A 24,664-nucleotide genomic window follows, 5' to 3' on the forward strand; every position below is an offset into this window, starting at 1 on the left:
GCCTCTTCGGACAGGTAAGGCCTTCACCTTTTTCCTCCTTTGTCTTCTCTTCCTCTCTTCTTACCGTTGCTTTCGATTTTTCTTTTTTTGTCGCCATCTTCTTTCCACCTTTATACTCACTTTTCTGTAACTTTTATTTCTGTGCCTTTGTGTTTTCCTTTGTTTTTCCCGACTTTTCTGGAGAGGGCTGGAGTTCACCGTCCGGCCACTACTCCATCACGTGACTCCTCACTATGTATATATTGTTGATGATCATTTGTGGATGTTGTTATTGTTAGTGCAAAAAAATTAAAAAAAGAACTGTAAAAAAAAAAATAGGATATTGAACTAATCTGTTCTCTGTTGCACTTTGCTAAAGTATAGCATCCAGAGATGGCTGTGGAGGTCAGTATATAAAGTTAACGTTATCTATCGATTTTTCTTGGATTCAGCAAATGCCATTCAGTGTTTTGATGGACAGGATTAAAATTAATAATTTTGTTCAAATATAATACATTGAACAAGATTTAGGACGGGTCCACCCTTGCTCGATGTATCATGATGTCACCAGTAGAAGGTAGAACAGTTCTAACCCCAGGGATGGCTCCTTGCAAGTGTGATTGCTTGTCGTGTTCCAGTTAAGAGTGGTCAAGTGTGAATGGCAAAAATTCCTATCCCAGGGCACTGATTGGCCAATTTAGTGGGATGCAAGTGTAAAAGGGGCTTATGTCTTCTGATTTTGAGCCACTTTGTTTTTCCTGACAATGGGCAAACTTCAAAGGTGAATGCCAGCTTGCCTGCCTCTGCTCAACAACTTTTTTTTTTCTCTCCTGATGTCTCCATTTTGTTCACTGACTTAATTTGTGATCTCAAATCGTGTTGCTAAATTATTGCGGAAAGACTGGCATTGACGACCAGCTAGTTCCTTGGCACCTACCACCTTGCTTGCCTGCCTTGGATAATGATGCCACTTAATTACTAAGACTGTTTAACTTTTGAAATGGTAGTCTCTGTACAGGTAATGATCAGCTTTCTGTGATTTTTTTTTAGATAACCCAAACCATTCTGTAACAGTTCATGTGCTGAAGTAGTCCACAATGGTGGATTCAAAATGCTGCACCTGGTTACCAAAAATGATAATGCCTTGAGTACACACAACACCTGTTCTGTGGGGGAATGGGGGTTGCAATCCTAAAATAGCAGTCCATAAATAGCAGTCCTTAATGTAAAAGCCCCTATTCTGTGCATTCATGGACTAATCCAAGTTAAACACTTAAATTTCAAAAGTTCTGGAAGAGCAAATTTTATCCCATATCTCAAATCTTTCGGAAGTTATTTGTGAATTCTGTAAGAGTGAATTTCTGTTACTCAAATGAACATAACACAAGAGTCGCCAGCATATGCAAATGTTAAATTTAGCAATTTAGTTTTTCTAAAATGCTGAGTGAACTCAACAAGCAAATAGCATTTGTGAAGGCAAAATTTTTTTCTTCATAGATGCTACTTAACCTGCTGAATTCTAGCATTCTTATTTGGTGCTTCAGTCTCTTTAGCCTATAAATTATTTATTTGTTTGCTTTTAAGTTCTATCTTTCAATCTTTGCTTCTCTTTAACAAGTGGCATGCATGCAGATTTGCTTGCAGCTTAAAGTATCTTTTAAATTGTGCTGTTATTTTAATTATGTACTGCTTTGCAGAGTATTTAGTGGTTCCTGCAGCAGAATAGATGCTAGTTGCAGTTTGCTGTGAATAAACCTGAAACTAGTAATGAACTTTGACAAACTTTTGATTTGTTCGATTTCCTCTTGGTTTTGTTGTAGCTTCTAATCAACTGCTGAGGTAAAGTAATCCAGGTTAAATCATTTCCCAGTCAAAGGTACAAAATTTGAATAATTATGGAAGTTGGTTCTTCAATTTATAATTTTGAAGTTCTTGCATTCTTCTCTATTAATTGCTTTTTTTAAAATAAATATTGAAACATTTCTACTTTAAAGTTGTATAGCAATTGGGATCTTTACTGAAATGTATACACAAAATAAATGCATGTTGTTCACACTATGTTCCCAAAAGTATCTGTGCTAAACTGGGTCCTTTAAACTGGTGCATTTATCTACATACAAAGGAGTCAGTCATAAAATCCATCAAAATGTAGAGAATGTGAAGACTTCCGAGCACTGCCGGTCCTAATGTGAAGACTTCCGAGCACTGCCGGTCCTAATGTGAAGACTTCCGAGCACTGCCGGTCCTAATGTGAAGACTTCCGAGCACTGCCGGTCCTAATGTGAAGACTTCCGAGCACTGCCGGTCCTAATGTGAAGACTTCCGAGCACTGCCGGTCCTAATGTGAAGACTTCCGAGCACTGCCGGTCCTAATGTGAAGACTTCCGAGCACTGCCGGTCCTAATGTGAAGACTTCCGAGCACTGCCGGTCCTAATGTGAAGACTTCCGAGCACTGCCGGTCCTAATGTGAAGACTTCCGAGCACTGCCGGTCCTAATGTGAAGACTTCCGAGCACTGCCGGTCCTAATGTGAAGACTTCCGAGCACTGCCGGTCCTAATGTGAAGACTTCCGAGCACTGCCGGTCCTAATGTGAAGACTTCCGAGCACTGCCGGTCCTAATGTGAAGACTTCCGAGCACTGCCGGTCCTAATGTGAAGACTTCCGAGCACTGCCGGTCCTAATGTGAAGACTTCCGAGCACTGCCGGTCCTAATGTGAAGACTTCCGAGCACTGCCGGTCCTAATGTGAAGACTTCCGAGCACTGCCGGTCCTAATGTGAAGACTTCCGAGCACTGCCGGTCCTAATGTGAAGACTTCCGAGCACTGCCGGTCCTAATGTGAAGACTTCCGAGCACTGCCGGTCCTAATGTGAAGACTTCCGAGCACTGCCGGTCCTAATGTGAAGACTTCCGAGCACTGCCGGTCCTAATGTGAAGACTTCCGAGCACTGCCGGTCCTAATGTGAAGACTTCCGAGCACTGCCGGTCCTAATGTGAAGACTTCCGAGCACTGCCGGTCCTAATGTGAAGACTTCCGAGCACTGCCGGTCCTAATGTGAAGACTTCCGAGCACTGCCGGTCCTAATGTGAAGACTTCCGAGCACTGCCGGTCCTAATGTGAAGACTTCCGAGCACTGCCGGTCCTAATGTGAAGACTTCCGAGCACTGCCGGTCCTAATGTGAAGACTTCCGAGCACTGCCGGTCCTAATGTGAAGACTTCCGAGCACTGCCGGTCCTAATGTGAAGACTTCCGAGCACTGCCGGTCCTAATGTGAAGACTTCCGAGCACTGCCGGTCCTAATGTGAAGACTTCCGAGCACTGCCGGTCCTAATGTGAAGACTTCCGAGCACTGCCGGTCCTAATGTGAAGACTTCCGAGCACTGCCGGTCCTAATGTGAAGACTTCCGAGCACTGCCGGTCCTAATGTGAAGACTTCCGAGCACTGCCGGTCCTAATGTGAAGACTTCCGAGCACTGCCGGTCCTAATGTGAAGACTTCCGAGCACTGCCGGTCCTAATGTGAAGACTTCCGAGCACTGCCGGTCCTAATGTGAAGACTTCCGAGCACTGCCGGTCCTAATGTGAAGACTTCCGAGCACTGCCGGTCCTAATGTGAAGACTTCCGAGCACTGCCGGTCCTAATGTGAAGACTTCCGAGCACTGCCGGTCCTAATGTGAAGACTTCCGAGCACTGCCGGTCCTAATGTGAAGACTTCCGAGCACTGCCGGTCCTAATGTGAAGACTTCCGAGCACTGCCGGTCCTAATGTGAAGACTGGTGATCTTTTCAAAGTATCTGGTATTAAATAATGATGAGATGGAACACAGGAAGGAGATTGAAAATCAAATTGCATGGTGTCAAGATAACAATCTCTCCCTGAATGTCAATAAGATGAAGATGATGATTATTCATTTAAGTAGAAGGGGCAGTGACCACATCTCTGTCCATATCATTAGTGCTAAAGTGGAAAGAGTAGGTAGCTTCAAGTTTTTGGGAATAACTGCCTCTGATGACTTGACCTGGGTCAAGTGAAACCATGATTAAGAAAGCATATGAATGCCTCTACTTTCTTGTAAGATTCTGTAAATTCAGCATGTCCCCTTGTCGCTCAACCAGTGCAGCGTCTACACCATTGCAAGCATTATTTCTGAATTAATCACAAGCTGCTCTGCTCAGGATCCAAAGAAGCTTCAGAAGATGGTGAATTCTGCTCAAAACACCACACAAACCCCCCTTTCCTCCTTGTACTCCATTTACATCTCCTGGTGCCTTGGAAATGTGGCCAACCTACTGTAGGACCTATCACACCAATGCTTGCTGATCCCTCTTTCCATCGAGAAGAAGGCACTAATGTGTGAAAGGGCTATCATGTTGCCTTTTTTTGGTACTAATTGATTTTTTTCATCCAACTCTACTCTGTAAATTGTGCTCTTCTCCTTTTATACATGTGTTTGAATGTTGGCTCACCTGTTAAGTGTGTTTGTAGAAGTACCCTCTTGCCATGCAAGATATAATGTAACAAACCTAAACTACAAAAACTAGAATAGATTGCATTTTAAATACCTTACTATAAACATTACATTCAACTTGAACCCTCTCAACGTCGAATCGACGTAGAAGACAACCCTTGAAGCATCTTCCCTCTGCTGCTCCCCGACACCTTCCCACCACTGCCATAGCCCACCCAGATGTTTACATTTGCTCCTGCCTGGGAACTGGTGCCCCCTCCCCCACACAAGCTTGCACGTAGCTATGGTTCCTGCAACGTATAATTTCCAGTTTGGAAATCATTGCATTAGCTTTGAGGAAAGCAACAGAGAAACCTGGGAATTATAGATCATTTACCACATTTGTCAGGAAGTTACTTGAATCTAATTACGAAATGAGTAACTGAACACATTTCAAAAATTCCTTTGATCAGAGAGCAAGTGTGGATTTGTAAAACAGTGAAAGATTAAAAAAAATGAAAGTAGTGGTCAGGATGTTATATAGTCAGGATAAAATGAAGAATTTTGTAAGAATACAGTCTTCTCACTGTAGTATCTCTCTCTCTCTCTCTCTCTCTAATGTGTGTGTAGTTTCTTGAGATGGTGGAAGTATCAGTAAGTAAAGTTTCTTCTGTTATTTGAATCTTGCATCCAAGTTATTTGAGAAGCCTCCCAAGTAACACAGAGACATAACATGTTGGTATTGGTAGTGGTTTAAGAGAACAGGAATAAAGCCATACAACTGATTGCAAGTCACTGAAATACGAAGGGAAAGGAGAGGGAAAAAAAACATTTCTGAAAAGAATGGCTGGACCAACAGCAGTACACCTAGTGATGCACTGGGAGGCTGAAGACATTGTTGAATCATTTTAAAAAGTTTCAAATAGCATTGAAAAGCTATTTTAAAAATACAGCAGCAGAGGAGAATGTCAGTGATATACTTCTCTGGACAGGGGAGCAAGGTCTTGACTTATTTAATAGCTGGGAGCTTGCAGAGGTGGAGAAAAATGATCCAGAGCAGATATTTGCAAGGTTTACTTCTCACCTTGAACCCAGGTCTAATAAAATTAAACACTATGAATTTCAAGGCTTAATGCAAGAGACTGGTAAAAACTATTGATAACTTCCTCACTAGACTAAAAATTGTTGATGCAAAATGCAGATTTAAGGATATAGAGGAAAGATTAGTTGATTAGGGGAGTGCCCATCCTGAAGTGCAAAAGTCTCTTATAGGAAAGGATAGCCTGAAGCTGGCCAAAGCTATAGACACAGCCAGAGCTTTTGAAGCCATGAGGACACAAATGGAATCCCTATCTATGCAGACCCACCCACAACAAAGAGAAGGAACACCATCAGAAAGGTGGAAATCTCAAGACCTGCAGGAAGTGCAGTAGACAACGATGACCAAAACAAATGCCCCGCATACAGTTCTGAATGTAGAGCCTGTGTTAAGGCAAACCATTGGGTGAAGATGTGCAAGTCTGGTATGAAGAAAACAGTAAATCCAGTGAAGTACCACCTAAAAGGAAACAACAATGAGGGCTCCAACACCTAGATACTGGACATAGAATCCATACTCCTTCACAAGATGTCGGGTGAGAGGAAGGAAGGAAGTGAGTTGCATACAAGGATCCAAATACAGAGGATAATCCAGAAGAAACTTGCGATATTTAACCTAAAGGTGAAACTGGATACTGGATCACAAAGCAATGTCCTTCCACTCAGACTCTACTGCCAGATCTTCCTAGAGAACATAATAAGTGTCCAAAAGACGGTGCATTTGAAACAGCAAATATCACATTAACGACCTATGGTGGACCCATGATCAAGCAGCTCGGGAGAGCTAAGATCAATGGCTGCCATAAAGGAAAAAACATCCTCTGTATGTTCTACATGGTGGATGCAGATGGACCAGCAATTCTAGGTCTGGATAGCTGCCAAAAGTTGCAATTGATCTCTGTCAATTATGAGATCCAGATGAAGAAGATCTCCAAAAGGATCAACAGAGACACTCCATTGGAGAACTGACCTATTGTCACAAAGTGGGGCTGAGCTCATGAGCATGCTTTGATGATTCAGTTAGATGCTTTGGAGACTGAATATCACATTGCCATAGATCCAAACTGCAAATCAGTCTTCCATGCTCCAAGGAAAGTACCACTAGAGCTTGAGAAGAAGTTGGAGTAAGAACTAAAGGACCTGGAAAGAAGAAAGTCAGAGTCAAAATGGCTGAGCCGACTGGCTGAGTAAATTCCATAGTGGTCAAAGAAAACCAAATGGCTGTTTGAGGATATGTCTGGACCCTAAAGACTTGAATCAAGCAATAAAAAGGGGTCTCTACCCAACACTGATACTAGAAGACATCACAACAGAAGTAACAGGATCCAAAATCTTTAGCAAGCCAGATGCTAAGAATGAATACTGGAATGCTAAACCAAATGAGGAAACAACACTACCAACAATGTTCAATATTCCATTTGGTCATTGCAAGTTCCTGTGATTACTTTTCAGCCTCCAGGTGAGCCAGGACACCTTCCAACAGAAGATCGATGAGACCTACAGAGGGTGTAAAGGTGCTGTTGGCATTCCAGACGACATCCATGTTTTTGGCAAAGTTCCTGATCTTCATCTACACGAGGCCATGGAGAGAACAAGAGGAGCTGGAGCTAAATTTAATGCAGACAAATGCATTATAAACAGAAGGGTGTATTCTTACGCGGTTACAAAATAGTTCGCGTTATCCTGACTATATAACACAGGGATATGTCGAGGTAAGAGTATGGTAAGGACCCTTTAAGTGATTGTAGCAAGCGTTGATTTTTCATGGACTTAAAATGTACCAACTGATTCAAGGCTTGAGGGAGAATGCAAGTGAAAACAATGCTGGAGAAACTCAGCAGGTTTTGTATAGTGTTTTTTATATAGCAAAGATAAAAATACAAAACCGACATTTTGGCCTTTAGCCCATATAACCAACGTTTCTGACTTGAGCCCTTATAACTGACGTAGTCCAACTACTTTTACTGAAATCTCATCGATTTAATTCCTGATATTTAGAAAAGTGTTGAAATTGTATTCTATTTGAGCTTGCTGTATGTTTCTATCTTTTTGTGAAAAAATAAGTCCCATGTCGGTTACAGAAAATTGCAATATGCAGCATTTCTTGGAATGCAACCCTCTCCCAATAACCCCAGGATTGCCTCTAACTTGAGCTGATACAAGCCTATGTTCTTGATAAAGGATCGACATACATGAGCTTTTTGCATGTCTAATGATGCTTGCATTGTCTGGTAAAGAAGAGGCCTGCTCTTCTGGAGGTAGTGCTGCAGGGTAAAAGACTTTTTTTCAGTTTTACTACTTTACTGAAAGGGAACAGTATTTTGGTGAAGTCAACATTTACTGCCTATTCTCATTGTCCTTGAGAAAGTGATGAACCATCATCTTGAAATTCTGCAAGCCATACAGTGAAGGTAATAGCAGAGAGATGGTAAATAGAGAGCTGTAAGTTTTTACTCAGCAGTTTTTTTTTGTTCCCAGCAATATTCCAAATCCCAAATTGTGTTTTTTATGGAGGGGAGACACCATGAGGGAGATTTACACATTTTGGTGAAATGGACTTGTTTTCTTCCGATGATGTCAAGCTTTGAATATTGGTTAATCTGCATTCATGACAAGTGGAGAGCATAGTAATTTCATTTCAGACTTGAGCCATGTAAATGGTGGATAAACCTTTAATGGTTTGGTTGGGAGGGGAGTTGATATTTACCAAATACCCAAAATAAATTGCTTGGGTTTATGAAATTTAATACTTACTATTTTAGCCAAGATCATATGTAATATTCTTAAATATCTACTAAGTTAAGACAATGGATTGCAAAGCTTAAATATTATGCAATACAGTTTGGGCATATGGGTTTAAACAAGAAATTGCCTTTTCTTCTAGTGGGAGTCTTTTGTGTTGCCTGTAAAGATTCTAGTGAACCTTTCAGTAGGTTGAAAAGTAACATCTCTCTAACAAGCGGAGGTGATTATTTGGAGCTGATCATATTTATGCCACACTGTACTTGGGTGTTATTTGTCTGGACCTCTAGGTTCAAGAACCATTTCTTTCCAAAAGCTATCAGACTCTCGAACCTCCGCTTGTTGCAGTAATCGCAGATTCTTCCGACACAATAGGCTTGTCTGCACTATGGCTCAGTCACATTTTTTTCACTGATAGCTATGAATATTATTTTTCTTTAAATTCAGTTACTTATTTAGTATGTAATTGTTGATGGTTTCTCTTTTCATAAAATTCCTTGTCTTTGATCTCATCCCTATTGTGCACCAGATTTTGGGTTTACCTCCATTTCCAGTATTTTAGTTTGACCATATTTTGTGCCTAAGTAAAGAAATGGTGGTGAGTCTTTCAGCCTTCTATACTTTATACTGCCTGCTGAAGGGCTGAACCTTTAGTGTGATTTCTGTGATTATGGAACAAGCCTATATATATTTATGATAAAATCAGAATTGAAAGCACCATGACTTATCGAATGTTTGGAATGAGTTCATGTGTTGGTTGATTTAAATAATTACTGGTGAATTCAAATAGTAGGTTTCCTGATTATTAGTTGCAACGACCACTGAACAAATCATTGGGCTTGAGTATTTTGGCACACATCTGAAGAGATTTGTGGAAAAGTAATGTATGTTACATTTTGTATTTGTGACTAGACCATAGCCATGAAGTATATTAATTTCACATTCTTGTTTTAGATTGATGATGTGGCTGAGGGAGCAGTGAAACCACCATCAAATAAATACCCAATTTTCTTCTACGGTACTCATGAAACGTAAGTACTGTGCCTTTTTCTTTACAGCACAAGTGGTAATGTATGGTCAGTTATAATATTTTTGTTAGCACACCCTCATTTACTAGTTTGAGGTGAAAGTTTGAGGTGCTTCTTGTGCAGGAATGTGTATTCTTTGGTCAAATATTAACAGGTGTTCATGCAGACAGTCTTGGTGCAAATTCTAAAAAAGGTGATAATTAATGTTCACTGCTATCAAGTATTTCATAACATTAAATATATGCCAATATTTACAATGTGGTGTTGAACCTCTTTCATGGTTAGTAATGCCTCGCAGTTCGGCGGGCAGCAACCTCCTTTGAAGAAGACCGCAGAGCCCACCTCACTGACAAAAGGCAAAGGAGGAAAAACCCAACACCCAACCCCAACCAACCAATTTTCCCCTGCAACCGTGTCTGCCTGTCCCGCATCGGACTTGTCAGCCACAAACAAGCCTGCAGCTGACGTGGACATTTACCCCCTCCATAAATCTTCGTCCGTGAAGCCAAGCCAAAGAATGTAGTGCTGCACAATTATTTCTAATATTGCGTTAATTTTACTTTAAAACTAAACTAAGCAGAATCACATTGGTTATGATGTAGAATTATGCTTTTTGGCCAGTTGAGATGTTGTATACTGACTATATGGAAGAATAATTCAATCAGTCCTACTCTGCCAATTGCTTTCCAGATTTCTTTTCAGATAGCTATTGAGCTCCCTCTTGCATTCTAAATACCTACTGTAGTTGTATAGTAATTCTTCATGTAACTTTTACCTTTTTCTTTGTTCTCTACATTCTTGATCCTTCTGCAAATGGGTATGATTTCTCTGCCGTAAAATAGAACATAGACCTACTTGTGCAGGACAAAGACTGGCTTGCATTATCTATGCTGAACATAATGTTAAATTCAACTAAATTGCTTGCACATAATATTTATCCTTTTATTCCCTCCATATTCGTGAATCTATCTTGAGGGCTTTTAAACAAATCTTATCTGTTTCTATCCCTATCCCTGGAAACCTGTACCAGGCACCCCCATTCTATGTTTATTAAAACAAAATTGGTCTGTACATCATGCTTAAACTTTCCCTTCTATCTCTTAATCTTAAATACATGTCTTCTGGTATGTGACATTCTACCTTGGGGGAGTGGGAAAAAGATTCTGACTGTCTATCTATGCATTTAATAAGTTCTTTCAGGTGATTATGAAATCGCCACTCTAGAGAAAACAACCCAAATTTGTCAAACCTCTTTGAAAGCTTGTACCCTTTAATCCAGTCATCTTTTTGGTAAGTCACTTCTGTACCCTTTCCAAAGCCTTCAGGGGATGAGGTGACCAAAATTGATTGCAATTCTCCAAGTATGGCTTCACCAAAATTTTCTTTTGTATAGCTGCAGTGTGACTTCCTTGGTCTTATCAATGCCCTGATCGACAAGGCAAGCATGTATACTTTCTGTTTATTGTCATACACACAAAGTATACTGTAAATATGCACAAATATTATTGTTTGTTGCAGCCGAGCAGGTATTTTGCTTTTTTTTTTAAAAAAAAAAACCGAACTTCAGTAGTATACATTAAATTACTGCACAGAAAGAGATGACAAATATTCTTTACTACCCCATTTACTTGTGTGGTCACTTTCCTGGATATAGGAACCAAAACTTCCTATAAAATGTCCTGCCATTGACTGTATATTTTCAGAATGTAAGCTGTTGGGTCTCCTTGTAATCTTCTCTGTTGCAAATTGAAACACCTGAGCTTCTGTAGTCTATACATGCAACTCAAGTTCCTCATCCTTTGTTAAATCTCTTGCACCTGTTTCAAAGACCACATCATTTTTTATCACTGCTGTTGAATTCCTTTCAGTGCCTTCAATTTTTATGAGAAGCCCATTGAGTGCCACATAAAATGCTGTTTTAAAGTGCATATACATTACAAGGGGTCTTTCATGGCTTGGTTCAGCATCATGCTGAAGAAGATTGAAAAGAGGGTTGGTGCGAGAACACAGCCTTGCTTCACGCCATTGTTAATGGAGAAGGGTTCAGAGAGCTCATTGCTGTATCTGACCCGACCTTGTTGGTTTTCGTGCAGTTGGATAATCATGTTGAGGAACTTTGGGGGACATCCGATGCGCTCTAGTATTTGCCAAAGCCCTTTCCTGCTCACGGTGTCGAAGGCTTTGGTGAGGTCAACAAAGGTGATGTAGAGTCCTTTGTTTTGTTCTCTGCACTTTTCTTGGAGCTGTCTGAGGGCAAAGACCATGTCAGTAGTTCCTCTGTTTGCGCGAAAGCCGCACTGTGATTCTGGGAGAATATTCTCGGCGACACTAGGTATTATTCTATTTAGTAGAATCCTAGCGAAGATTTTGCCTGCAATGGAGAGCAACGTGATTCCCCTGTAGTTTGAGCAGTCTGATTTCTCGCCTTTGTTTTTGTACAGGGTGATGATGGTGGCATCACGAAGATCCTGAGGCAGTTTTCCTTGGTCCCAACAAAGCTTGAAAAACTCATGCAGTTTGGCATGCAGAGTTTTGCCGCCAGCCTTCCAGACCTCTGGGGGGATTCCATCCATACCTGCTGCTTTGCCACTTTTCAGTTGTTCGATTGCCTTATATGTCTCATCCAGGGTGAGAACCTCATCCAGCTCTAGCCTTAGGGGCTGTTGAGGGAGCTGGAGCAGGGCGGAATCTTGGACTGAGCGGTTGGCACTGAAAAGAGATTGGAAGTGTTCTGACCATCGGTTGAGGATGGAGATCTTGTCGCTGAGGAGGACTTTGCCGTCTGAGCTGCGCAGCGGGCTTTGGACTTGGGGTGAGGGGCCGTACACAGCCTTTAGAGCCTCGTAGAAACCCTTGAAGTCGCCAATGTCCGCGCTGAGCTGGGTTCGTTTGGCGAGGCTAGTCCACCACTCATTTTGGATCTCCCGGAGTTTGCGCTGAAGAGGGCTGCATGCGCGACGGAAGGCTTGTTTCTTCTCTGGACAGGACGGCTTTGTAAGGTGAGCCTGGTGGGCAGCTCGCTTCTTTGCCAGCAGCTCCTGGATTTCCTGGCTGTTTTCGTCAAACCAGTCCTTGTTTTTCCTGGAGGAGAAGCCCAGTACCTCTTCAGTGGATTGCAGTATGGTAGTCTTCAACTGATCCCAGAGGGTTTCAGGGGATGGGTCCGTGAGGCGGGTTGCATTGTCGAGCTTTGCTTTGAGTTTTGCCTGGAAGTTTCCTCTCGCTTCGTCTGACTGCAGGTTTCCAACATTGAACCTCTTTCTGGGGGCTTTATTGTTCCTGGGCTTTGGCTTGAAGTGAAGGTTGAGCTTGCAGCGAACCAGTCGGTGGTCAGTGTGGCATTCCGCGCTAGGCATGACCCTGGTGTGGAGCACATCTCGCTGTTTACATCCGGTACCGCACGGATGGCAGTCAATTCAATCTGAGGCGCCTGCAAGCTCACACCAAGACACAAGAGAAATTTGTCCGTGAACTACTCTTTGCAGACGATGCCGCTTTAGTTGCCCATTCAGAGCCAGCTCTTCAGCGCTTGACGTCCTGCTTTGCGGAAACTGCCAAAATGTTTGGCCTGGAAGTCAGCCTGAAGAAAACTGAGGTCCTCCATCAGCCAGCTCCCCACCATGACTACCAGCCCCCCCACATCTCCATTGGGCACACAAAACTCAAAACGGTCAACCAGTTTACCTATCTCGGCTGCACCATTTCATCAGATGCAAGGATCGACAATGAGATAGACAACAGACTCGCCAAGGCAAATAGCACCTTTGGAAGACTACACAAAAGAGTCTGGAAAAACAACCAACTGAAAAACCTCACAAAGATAAGCGTATACAGAGCCGTTGTCATACCCACACTCCTGTTCGGCTCCGAATCATGGGTCCTCTACCGGCACCACCTACGGCTCCTAGAACGCTTCCACCAGTGTTGTCTCCGCTCCATCCTCAACATCCATTGGAGCGCTTTCATCCCTAACGTCGAAGTACTCGAGATGGCAGAGGTCGACAGCATCGAGTCCACGCTGCTGAAGATCCAGCTGCGCTGGATGGGTCACGTCTCCAGAATGGAGGACCATCGCCTTCCCAAGATCGTGTCATATGGCGAGCTCTCCACTGGCCACCGTGACAGAGGTGCACCAAAGAAAAGGTACAAGGACTGCCTAAAGAAATCTCTTGGTGCCTGCCACATTGACCACCGCCAGTGGGCTGATAACGCCTCAAACCGTGCATCTTGGCGCCTCACAGTTTGGCGGGCAGCAACCTCCTTTGAAGAAGACCGCAGAGCCCACCTCACTGACAAAAGGCAAAGGAGGAAAAACCCAACCCCAACCAACCAATTTTCCCCTGCAACCGCTGCAACCGTGTCTGCCTGTCCCGCATCGGACTTGTCAGCCACAAACGAGCCTGCAGCTGACGTGGACTTTTTACCCCCTCCATAAATCTTCGTCTGCGAAGCCAAGCCAAAGACAGACATTGCAAGGATTGCAATTCCCTCATCACCCTTCTGTTAATTCTTCAGAAGGTTCCACCCAGTGGGAGGCTGACTTTTCCTTTAAAAACATGTATGTTTGTTCTTTGGCTGATTAATCAGCATTATCAAAGTGAACACTAATTCTGATTAATGTTTTCAGAACTTACTGGTTTATCTTTGTACCTTTATAAACAATAGAGAAATCTCCAATTTTCCAGTCTGCCTGCAACACCCTTGATTCTGTCAATATTTGGAATATTATGGCCTTGCATTTTCCCCTCACATTAGCAATCTAGGATGCTTCCATTGTTGACTAGGTGATTCGTTCACCTAATGTGCAGATAATTTTTATAATTCACCCAACCCCAAACCTTAATAACATTTGTATTTGTTGGTATTCTTGTAGTATCTTCTGTCACAATTTTCAGTCACCCTCAAGGTTCTGATTTTTAACTTGCCTTTTCTTCTCCCTCATGACTGATGAAATTGCAGGTATCTCATTGATTAGTTTGCCTGCCAAGCTTTGATTCCCTTGGCTCCCCCCGAAGCAGGATCTGATTCTATTTCATTTAAAATGGCTTTCTATTCCTCCTCAAAATAATTATTTTAATCTTTGAATATAGCATTTTTAAACATTTTGATATGATGATTGCTGTTTCAAAACTGGAAAGGTTACCTGTCGACATAAGGGAGTGTAAAATCTTCCTTCCTAATTTTTATTTTTGGTATGTAATATTGAAGCCTCAAGTTGTTTTAATAAATGTTTCTTTTGTCTTGATGGTACAGGGCCTTTTTGGGAGCAAAAGATATTTTCCTTTTTGAAAAATACAAAGACAAATATGGAAAACCAAACAAGAGGAAAGGATTTAATGAAGGATTGTGGGAAATACAAAATAACCCAAACGTTAGCTTTACTGCACTGCTGGTGAGTTAGGCATTTTGTCTTATTTGGGTTGAATTACCACACGTGTAACCAAATCCATGATAGTGATGAGATATCGCCCTAGTACATGTACAATTTGGCAAACTGGATCTTCACAAACAGTTTTAAGCCTTGGGAACCTTTTTGTGTAACTGAGTTTGTGGATTAAAATTACTTGAATGATTCAAATGTTCTAGTTTGCAATAAGAAATGGTGCATTAATGATGGAGGTAATTAAGTACAGGTTGAGTACTCCATATTGAAAATCAAAAAAAAAAAAAATTTTTTTAAGGGCTGACATGATGTCACCAGAGGGGGGAAAAAAAATTCAACACTTGACTTGCCCACATGGGGCACTGATATTCTGTGGGCAACAGTTTGCTTACAATAACTTTATATTTAAAAAAAAAACAAATAAAAACAAAACAAAATCTTCTGGCTGGGAAAATGCCAAGCGAAGCCAGGTCCAAGTCTTCAGCATCGGCTGCAGCTGGAGTCAGTGATTCCATTCTCATCCAATGCGGTGCCATCTAGGTTGAAGAAGTCCTCTTGGGCTCCCAGGCAGGACTGGGGACCGTAGTCCAGGACCAGCAGCGGGATGGTGTTGGGGTCCAGCGGCAGGGAGGTGGTCTTCTTTTGTAAGCAGTGATCAGATTTTTTTTGGTAAGTACTAAGCATTATTACATGTGAACTTTCCACTTGTGGCATCATGTCAGCGCTCAAAAAGCCTGCTGTTGATTGTTTTTGCTGATGCTACTGTACTGCTTAGTTCCATTGTTTCAACATCTGAGAAAATGCAAAAACTGAAAAATGTCTGGTCCCAAGCCTTTTGGATAAGGGATACTCAACCTGTAGTAATTTTGGAATTACTGTTTGTATATTTTAAAAAATGTACATTCCATTTTTAATTCGTGGAAGATAACTTTCTGTTCCTCCTGGAATACCAGTTGATCCAGAGGCTTGATAAGAACTTAATGAGATGAGCATGAATTTGGTCTCATTGTAAATGAGTTGAGAATTAATTTGACTTTTGCCATTTGACGTGGAATAGATGTCATCATTTTAGTTTGAGGAGAATGGATAAATTGCTTGGGTTTATGAAATTTAATACTTGCTATTTTAGCCAAGATCATATGTAATATTCTTAAATATCTACAAAGTTAAGACGATAGATTGCAAAGCTTAAATATTATGCAATACAGTTTGGGCATATGGGTTTAAACAAATAAATTTGCAGATGTTGGGGTCAAGTACAATACATAAAAGTGCTGGAGAAACTCAACAAGTTACACAACATCCATAGGAAGAAGGGAAATTAACTTTTCAGGTCTGAGCCGTTTGTCTTGTGTGTGGTTGAGCATGTGGGTATTGCCCTTCTAGGTGAAAGAGTGGACATATAGACCTTTTTTCAATTAAACTTTGGTCCTATTGAGTAAATGAGTACCCCATGCTTGTTGAAAATGATTATTAACCAAGCATTGAAGTGTTTTTGTTACAAAAAAGATAATGTGAAGTTTGCTGTCTGTCCCCTGCTAATGTGTTGATAGCATGGGGTAGATTTAAGAAAGGGAATAAAGTCAAACAATGGGAAACACTCAGCATTTTAGGCAGGCATCTGTTGAAAGATTCTCCTGCTCTAGACTTCTTTCTGCTTTCTGATTAACTCATTCCCTTTAGCACTTGCTCTGGTATCTTGCTGGTGTTTGAGAGTGGATTATTTATTCCGATAACATTTTCCTTCCTGGGAATACATACAAAGGATAATCATCCAAGTGAGATGCATAGCCCTGCTGAGAACCTGGTTCACGGTTCTGTGGACAGCTGATGATCACTTTAACCATTTCATTCTTGTGGGGTTTATGTGCTACGTTGTCTGGTGCAGAATGAGCCACAGCAGCCTTTTGAGAGTTGATGTTGGGCAGGAAGAAATGGTGCACCATGGCTAATACAGATGATTGTGAGTCATTTCTTAGAGCTACTATCTACCAGTCCACCTGTTGACTTCTGGATTCTGTAGTCTTGCCTCCAGTTGCTGGTGATGGAAGCTGCTGTCGTCCTCCCATTGGCTACTTGGCTCAGTCCAGCCTGGAGACTTCTCCATGCAAACAAACTCAATGGCCAACAACCACTGTTGAGCTAGTCCTCAGCAATGGAATTTAATCATTGTGCTGGCCAAAGAACACTCTTGACCAGGGGCCTTCAAAGTGGGGGGTCGATTGAACTTTTGCGGTGGAAAGCAGGGTGGATCAACAGAAGATGGTGCCTATGGCAGTAGTAGACAACCTCTCGCAAGACTGGGCTGTGGTGGCCGCCATCTTGTATTTGGCTTTGGCCTTTGAATAAATTAAGAGCAAACAGGAGGACTGACAGTGTAGAAGAAAGATGTATGTGTTATTTGTATCTTTGGTAGCCCCTCCCCAGTTTAGCGTCGGGATTCCACGCCTGGGGGTCGATGGTCTAAAATGTTTGGGGACTCCTGCTCTGGAGCCTTGTATCTCAATGCTGAGTAGTTGCATGCTGCACTTCTATCTGGATCTATAATATCCTTCACCATACGTACAGTGGTTCACTCTACATAAAACCACAGAGTTCTAAGATGGTGTCAATTCCAGGTGCTTAGTATTACAGTGGGCCTATGTACCTCCTGAATATTCAAAGCCTAGGATCAAGAGAACTCTAATGAATTGGCTTATCTCTGGTCCTCGTGTTGGAAAAATTGCAACTGCAGACTCCAAAGGTGATCATAAGCTTAGAAGCTAGCTTAGCTCTCGTGTACCTGCTCTAATGAAGTAATTTACGTACCCAAGTACTTGCAAACACCTGTGAAGCCAAATGTCGCAAACATTATGGTGCCCTGAAATGAGGGAAACTATGTATAAAAAGTACCCTTCCTGTCTTTATTGCATTCACCCACATTTTTGTATATTCTCTGGTGTGCATTTCCCAATTCTAACCATGCTCTCGTTTCCATTTCGAGTCTCTGACTACTGGCTGCACCACTAGCCCTGTTCCCTTGGCACTTTGTTCAACATAGATATCTACTTTCCCAGATACAATCTGTATTTATGGTCAAAGGAACAGTCATCGACAAGGCCTTCGCATGATGAACGCCAACCCAGAGAAATATAATTTCATAGAGCTACGAGAAATATCATAGATGCTGGAATCTGAAGCAAAAAGTTGCTGTAGCAACTCTGCCAGTTGAGCACTGTCTGTGGAAGCAAAAGGAAGGTTGATGTTTCCTGTTGAAATCTTGCAACAATTTCATAATGGCACATGTGACAGAGTATATGGATAAGTTTTTGGGAGATAAATTAGGAAAGGTTTGGAGTAGGTCATATACAAACACTTTAAAACAGATCTTATTTGAAATACTGGAGCTCTGCTAATGCTAGACATATCGGCTCCACAGCTTTCGCAAGAGCTTTGGAGAGTGCTTAAGAGACTTCACTAATAGATTGTTGCTTACAAAAGGCAACAGATGAAAGATCTTGTTGGAGCCGCAGATTGTCTGGAGATGCTCTAAGAGGGTCATGTGGTTTTGAAAGCAGAGAAAATCAAACTGGCTTTTTCTCAGAGAAAGTGAGAGAGAGAGATCGTTTCTACAGTGTTACACCCAGCTGGGACTGGAACAGGACAAGCTGGCAAGCTTGTGGAAAGCCCCATTTGGAAGACAGCCTGGTCAAAGCCCTTGTAGTTCATGGCTGTCTAATGTTTCACTTGGAATAAGAGAAACAAAAAGGTACTGTGTGGTGACCTGAAAGAATGAAGTTATCATCTAGAGAACCCTGAAGGGGGCAAGTTCGTCAACAAGACACTGAGGTGGCTGGGTGTCCATGATGCAACAAATCTCTCTGAAAACTGACAAGAAGCTTCCTGATTGGAAATCATTTACCTTTCAAGCACCAAAGCCTGGTGAAATTTAAAAAATTTAAATTCTGTGCATAGTACAAGAATTCACTCACTCACTCACAATTAGAAGGGGGTTAAGTAAGTCAATAGTGATAAGTTAAAGTTTGATTCTATTTTTGAGTTTAAAGATGATTAAAAGCAACTTTTGTTTAAGTAACCATTTGTCTTGGTGAATATCTATTGCTGCTGGGTTTATGGGTCCTCTGGGCTCGTAACACACAACCTTCTGAAATATTCCATGCATTAAAAATATAGACTCTGCAATTGCCAAGGAATAACCTGGTGTGTGACACATTTTGGAATAATAAAAGTGACCTTCCCAAGATAAACTCCTTTCTACCTTAAAACCAGGTTCTTAAAATATTACAGCATTACTCTTCGACCTATAATGTCGTGTCATCAATAACGTTTGGGACAAGACACTTTTTTTTTCCATTATTTGTCACTCTGTGCCACAGTTTTAAATTTTTAATCAAACAATTCATGTAAGTAAAGTGCACATTCCAGATTTTATTCAAGGTTATTTTGGTTTGACCATGTAGGAATGACAGCACTTTTTATACATAGTTTCCCCCCCCATTTCAGAGCACCATAATGTTTGGGACACTCGCCTTCACAGATGTTTGTGAGTACCTGGGAATGTAAATTACTTCATTGGAGCAGGTACATGAGAGCTAGAGTAGTTTCTAAATTTATGATCACTTTTGGAGTCTGCAGTTGCAATTTTTCAACATGCGGACCAGAGTTGTGCCAATGAAAGTCAAAGAAGACATTGTGAAGCTGAACAACAAGAATAAAACATTGGGAGACATTGCCCAAACCTTTAGAATTACCAAAATCAACTGTTTGGAACATCATTATGAAGAAAAAGCGAGCTCAGAAACTGGTGAGTTCAGTAATCTTAAAGGGACTGGTAGGCCAAGGAAGACCGCCACTGAATTCTCATCATGACGAAAAGTCCCCAAATGCCAGACCAACAGATCAGAAACACTCTTCAGGAAGTGGGTGTGGATGTGTCAATGACGTCTGTCTGCAGAAGATTTCATGAACAGAAATACAGAGGCTACACAGCAAGATGCTAACTGGTGGTTAGCCACAAAAAATGATGGCCAGATTACAGTTTCCCATAGGTATTTAAGAGCCTGCAGAATTCTGGGGAAAAAGTCTTGTGGACAGATGAGATCAAGCTTAACCTGTATCGAATTGATGGTAAGAGCAAAGCGTGGAGGTGTAAAGGAACTGTCCAAGATCCAAAGCATATCACCTCGTCTGTGGGCTTTTGTGGCCTGGCCATGCATGGCTGCCACAGGAACTGGAGCAATTATGTTCTTTGATTTATGTAAGTGCTGTTGGCAGTAGCAGAATGAATTCTGAGGTGAACACAGTAGAAACACTTTATTTGCTCAAGTTCAAACAAATGTGTACAAACTCATCGGCAGGAGCTTCATTCTACAGCAAGACTATGATTCCAAACACTCTGCTAAAGCAACAAAGGAGTTTTCCCAAAACTAAAAACTGGAATATTCTTGAATGGCCAAGTCATTCACCTTGTCTAAATCCAATTGAGCATGTTTCCAGATGTCGAAGAGAAAACTTGAGGGGACAAGCCCCCAAAACAAGCAGGAGTTGAAGATGGCTGTAGTAGAGGCCTGGCAGAGCATCACGAGAGAAGATGCTCAATACCTGGTGAAGTCTACGAACCACAGACTTCAAGCAGTCATTACTTGCAAGGGATATGTAGCGAAGAACTAAACATGACTACTTCAATATACATAACATTTGTATGTCCCAAATATTGTGGTGCCTTGAAATGGTTACTGTATAAAAAGTGTTTGTAATGTCTACGATAAAACCAAAATGCATACAAATAACTTTGAATAAAATCTGGAATTTGCACTTTAATCACAAGTGAATTATTTGATTACAAATGTAAAACTGTGGAACACGGGCAAATAAAGGCGAAAATAAGTGTCTTTGTCCCAAACATTATGGAAGGAACTGTACCTAAACCTATTCCACATCAATCGAACCTTTCCATACCTCTTACCCATAACACTTCATTTTTCTTGTATCCATGTACTTATCTTTGGCTTGGCTTCGCGGACGAAGATTTATGGAGGGGGTAAAAAGTCCACGTCAGCTGCAGGCTCGTTTGTGGCTGACCAGTCCGATGCGGGACAGGCAGACACGATTGCAGCGGTTGCAAGGGAAAATTGGTTGGTTGGGGTTGGGTGTTGGGTTTTTCCTCCTTTGCCTTTTGTCAGTGAGGTGGGCTCTGCGGTCTTCTTCAAAGGAGGCTGCTGCCCGCCAAACTGTGAGGCGCCAAGATGCACGGTTTGAGGCGTTATCAGCCCACTGGTGGTGGTCAATGTGGCAGGCACCAAGAGATTTCTTTAGGCAGTCCTTGTACCTTTTCTTTGGTGCACCTCTGTCACGGTGGCCAGTGGAGAGCTCGCCATATAATACGATCTTGGGAAGGCGATGGTCCTCCATTAAATGCACCTATTGTACCAGCCTCCACTGCTATCCTGGCAATGCATTCCAGGCACCCACCACTATCTGCATTTACAAACAAACTTGCCTTGATGTCTCTCCTAAACTTTCCTCCCATCACCTTACTCAGAGATCTTGTGTTGGCTATTGTTGACCTGGGGATAAAAGTGCTGCTGTCCATTCTATGTATTCCTCTTGTCATGTGTACCTCAATCAAGTCACCCTTCTCCATTCCAAAGAGACAAGCCCTAGCTTGATCAAAAAGTACTCCATGTATCCTGGTAAATCTCCTTTACACCCTCTCTAAAGCTTCCACGTCTTTCCTGCAATGAGGCAACTAGTACATTTCTATTTGTTTCAAGACCAGGGTTGCCATCTGCTGGCAAATCTTTCCAAGTTGCTGGGGGTTGCACACTGAGACATCACTTCGCTCAGCACCGTCACAGTCTGGGAGATCACTTCACTCAGCACCTCCTTCATTTGCAACCACAGTGACCTCCTAGTGGCTGACTGCTTCAATTCTGGGTTCCTGTGCTCGCATGTCTGTCCATGGCCTTGTGTACTGTCCCACCCTGACCACCTTCAGATTGGAGGAACAACACCTTATTTTGTTTGGGCACCCTCCAGCCAGATGGCATGAACATTGACATCACTGCTTTCCATTAAACCTGCTTGCCTTTTCTTCCCCCTCCCTCCATTTCCTGCCTTTCCATTTCTTTTACTGACAAAAAAGCCCTGTCTTTCCATCCCCCCTCCCCCTCAGTGCTGCTGTCCCCTCCCTCCCCTCTCTACACATCATCTCCTGCCCTGCCACCCCCCCCCCACTCTTTTATTCTGACACTCACCAGCATTTTCTCATAGTTTGATGAAGGGCTCAAGCCCGAAACGTCAGTTATGTATATCTACCTTTGCTACATAAAGGACACTGTTTGACCTGCTAAATCTCTCCAGCATTGTGTGTTATTTACTTTTGTTCCAAGTTACTGAGTGGGAAATTTCTATATGTGAGACAACTGTAGTGATGGAACAGGCAGTGCTGCATCCTGAGCAGTGATTATGCAGCAAGTTCTTGATTTTGGATAGTTAATTTTATTTTCATTTTGATTATTTTAAGAAACTCCTTGTAGGGTAAAATTCTCATTAAATCTTTTTGTATCTTTAAAGCAATTTTCCGTTTTTCTAGCTTGCTGAATTAGTTACCTTACTACAGAGTTTGTGATTTTTTTTTGCCAATAATAAAGTGTCATGTTGCTAAAATTAATAGTTATCACAGAACTTCCTTCTTTGTATTTATCTCTTAATTTTATTTTGGGAGATCTCTTTCTTGTGTTTATACTGCAAAGAATAATAGCCTCACAATTGATAGAACTCTCATTTCCAAATCAGGAATTTGTAGGATCAAGTATTATTGAAGAGGCCCATGTACAAAGATTTTGGATAGTTCCTTATCACAAGGCTGAGAAACCACTGGATGATTTGGCTGCCTACATAGATTCCATTTACAAACTTCAGATAAACGTACAAGATCCCAGGTCACTAATTTTGAAGAAATTCAATGGCGATATCCAGCTATCTCGCCAAAATGTTTGCTCCTCATTCATCTTCTCAAACACATTATTTGGTCCTTACCACATTACAAGTTGTAGTTTCCAAACTCCTCCTACCAAGTTATAGCAGTGAATGCATTTAAAAACAACAAAATGCTCATCAAGTCACCTTGAAGAGGTGAATTGTGTGCTTTGGGATGAGCCAAGGCCGTTTAAGATGCCATAGCAATAAATGAATGAACATTAAATGGGGGGGAAAAAAAAGACTAAAAAGCTGAATTTTGAAGAGATCTCTCTACAATGTCATGGCAGCGTTTGAGGATCTCTGATAAAACTGATGTTAATGGACATCAAGGAGAAAACACTCTAGTGGTTAAACAAATGCCTCCAAGGAGGGAAGATGGTTGTTAATGTAGGACAGTTATCACAGTCCCGTGACATTGTCCTGCAAATGGTCTTGGCTCAACCATCTTCTTGCTTCATTGGTGACTTTCCTTCAATCATCCAGTCAGAAGTGGGAGTAATGGTGATAACTGAAATTGATAATTCCATTTCAAGTTCTTTTATATTTTAAAAAAAAGTCCAGCTGTGTTCTGCAACCTGTATAATATTCAGGTAAAAGCTAATAAGTGACATTGTCTGTGCTACAAATGATTGTCACTGACAAGAAGACATTTAACCACCTATCCTTGGCATCAATGTCATTTAGTATCTTTGAGGGTCATCATTGACTCGAAGCTCCACAGAATCTATCAAGTAAATACTTCATGTACAAGATCAGGTCAGAATCTGGCTATTCTCTGGTAGGTGGCTACCTTCCCAACTCTTCATTGCCTTTTCACCATTAGTAAGACACAAGTTGGTATGAAGGACAAATCTCCACTTGCCTATTTGAGTTACTTTCCATAATTTTGATATTATCTGAAGAAAGCAGCATGTTTGATTGGTAACCACCCTAATTATTTATTCTTTCTATCCATGGCCGACTGTGGCTGCAGTGTGGGCATTGCAAATATTTGTTAACCCTACTGCAACCACAGCCTCCTGCAACCACAGCCTCCTGCAACCACAGCCTCCTGCAACCACAGCCTCCTGCAACCACAGCCTCCTGCAACCACAGCCTCCTGCAACCACAGCCTCCTGCAACCACAGCCTCCTGCAACCACAGCCTCCTGCAACCACAGCCTCCTGCAACCACAGCCTCCTGCAACCACAGCCTCCTGCAACCACAGCCTCCTGCAACCACAGCCTCCTGCAACCACAGCCTCCTGCAACCACAGCCTCCTGCAACCACAGCCTCCTGCAACCAAGCCTGAGAAGAACAAAGATAGAAATCAAAAGGAGGCAGCCAGCAAAATGGGACATCATCAACAGGATCATTATTGTTTGTCTTCCCTCACAGTTGTTCTGGAAGAAATAAATAAAAGTCAACAATTTTTTTTCCTGAAGTTCTTTAAAGCCTAGAATATAGCTTCCTCTCTGGATTTGTGTTTTGCTGCATTAAAATAATTTTAAAAAGTTATTTGCGTATAAGAACATAAAACAAGAAATGGAAGCAGGAGCGGCCCATTCGGCCCATTGAGTCTGCTCTGTCTTTCATTGTGATCATGGCTAATCTGATAGGTTCATCTCCATCTACTTGCCTTTTCCCCATAATCCCTTGATCCCCTTATTACATAGAAATCGATCCAGCCTTGTCTTAAATATATTTACTAAGGTCGCCTCCACTGCTTCAATGAGCAGCGAATTCCACTGATTTAACACCCTCTGGAAAAAGCGGTTCGTTTTCTCCTTGAATCTTGGAGGCTATGTCCCCTAGTTCAAGATTCCCCTTTCATAATTTTGTACATTTCTATAAGATCCCCTCTCATTCTTCCAAATTCCAGCGAGAATAGTCCAAAACTATTCAGTCTCTCCTCACAGACTAACTGCTACATCTCTGGATCAACCTGGTGAACCTCCTCTGCACTGTCTCCAAAGAAAGGAGACCAGAAAAACACCCCTGCATACCAACTATTGGTTAATT

The 24,664-nt window shown here is 41.9% G+C and overlaps 1 protein-coding gene across 4 annotated transcripts in view; it reads left to right on the plus strand.

Annotated features, from left to right (window-relative positions):
* hdgfl2 (HDGF like 2) overlaps nt 1-24,664 on the plus strand; it is an 87,348-nt gene that overhangs the window by 33,525 nt on the left and 29,159 nt on the right. For all 4 annotated transcript variants that reach the window (XM_069928846.1, XM_069928848.1, XM_069928845.1 and 1 more), the window contains exons 2-3: nt 9,224-9,300; nt 14,551-14,689. In XM_069928846.1, the coding sequence (XP_069784947.1) occupies nt 9,224-9,300; nt 14,551-14,689 (216 nt within the window). The remainder of the gene's footprint in view (nt 1-9,223; nt 9,301-14,550; nt 14,690-24,664) is intronic.

The sequence above is a fragment of the Narcine bancroftii genome, chromosome 3 (assembly GCF_036971445.1).
Source record: "Narcine bancroftii isolate sNarBan1 chromosome 3, sNarBan1.hap1, whole genome shotgun sequence".
NCBI classification, from domain to species: domain Eukaryota; kingdom Metazoa; phylum Chordata; class Chondrichthyes; order Torpediniformes; family Narcinidae; genus Narcine; species Narcine bancroftii.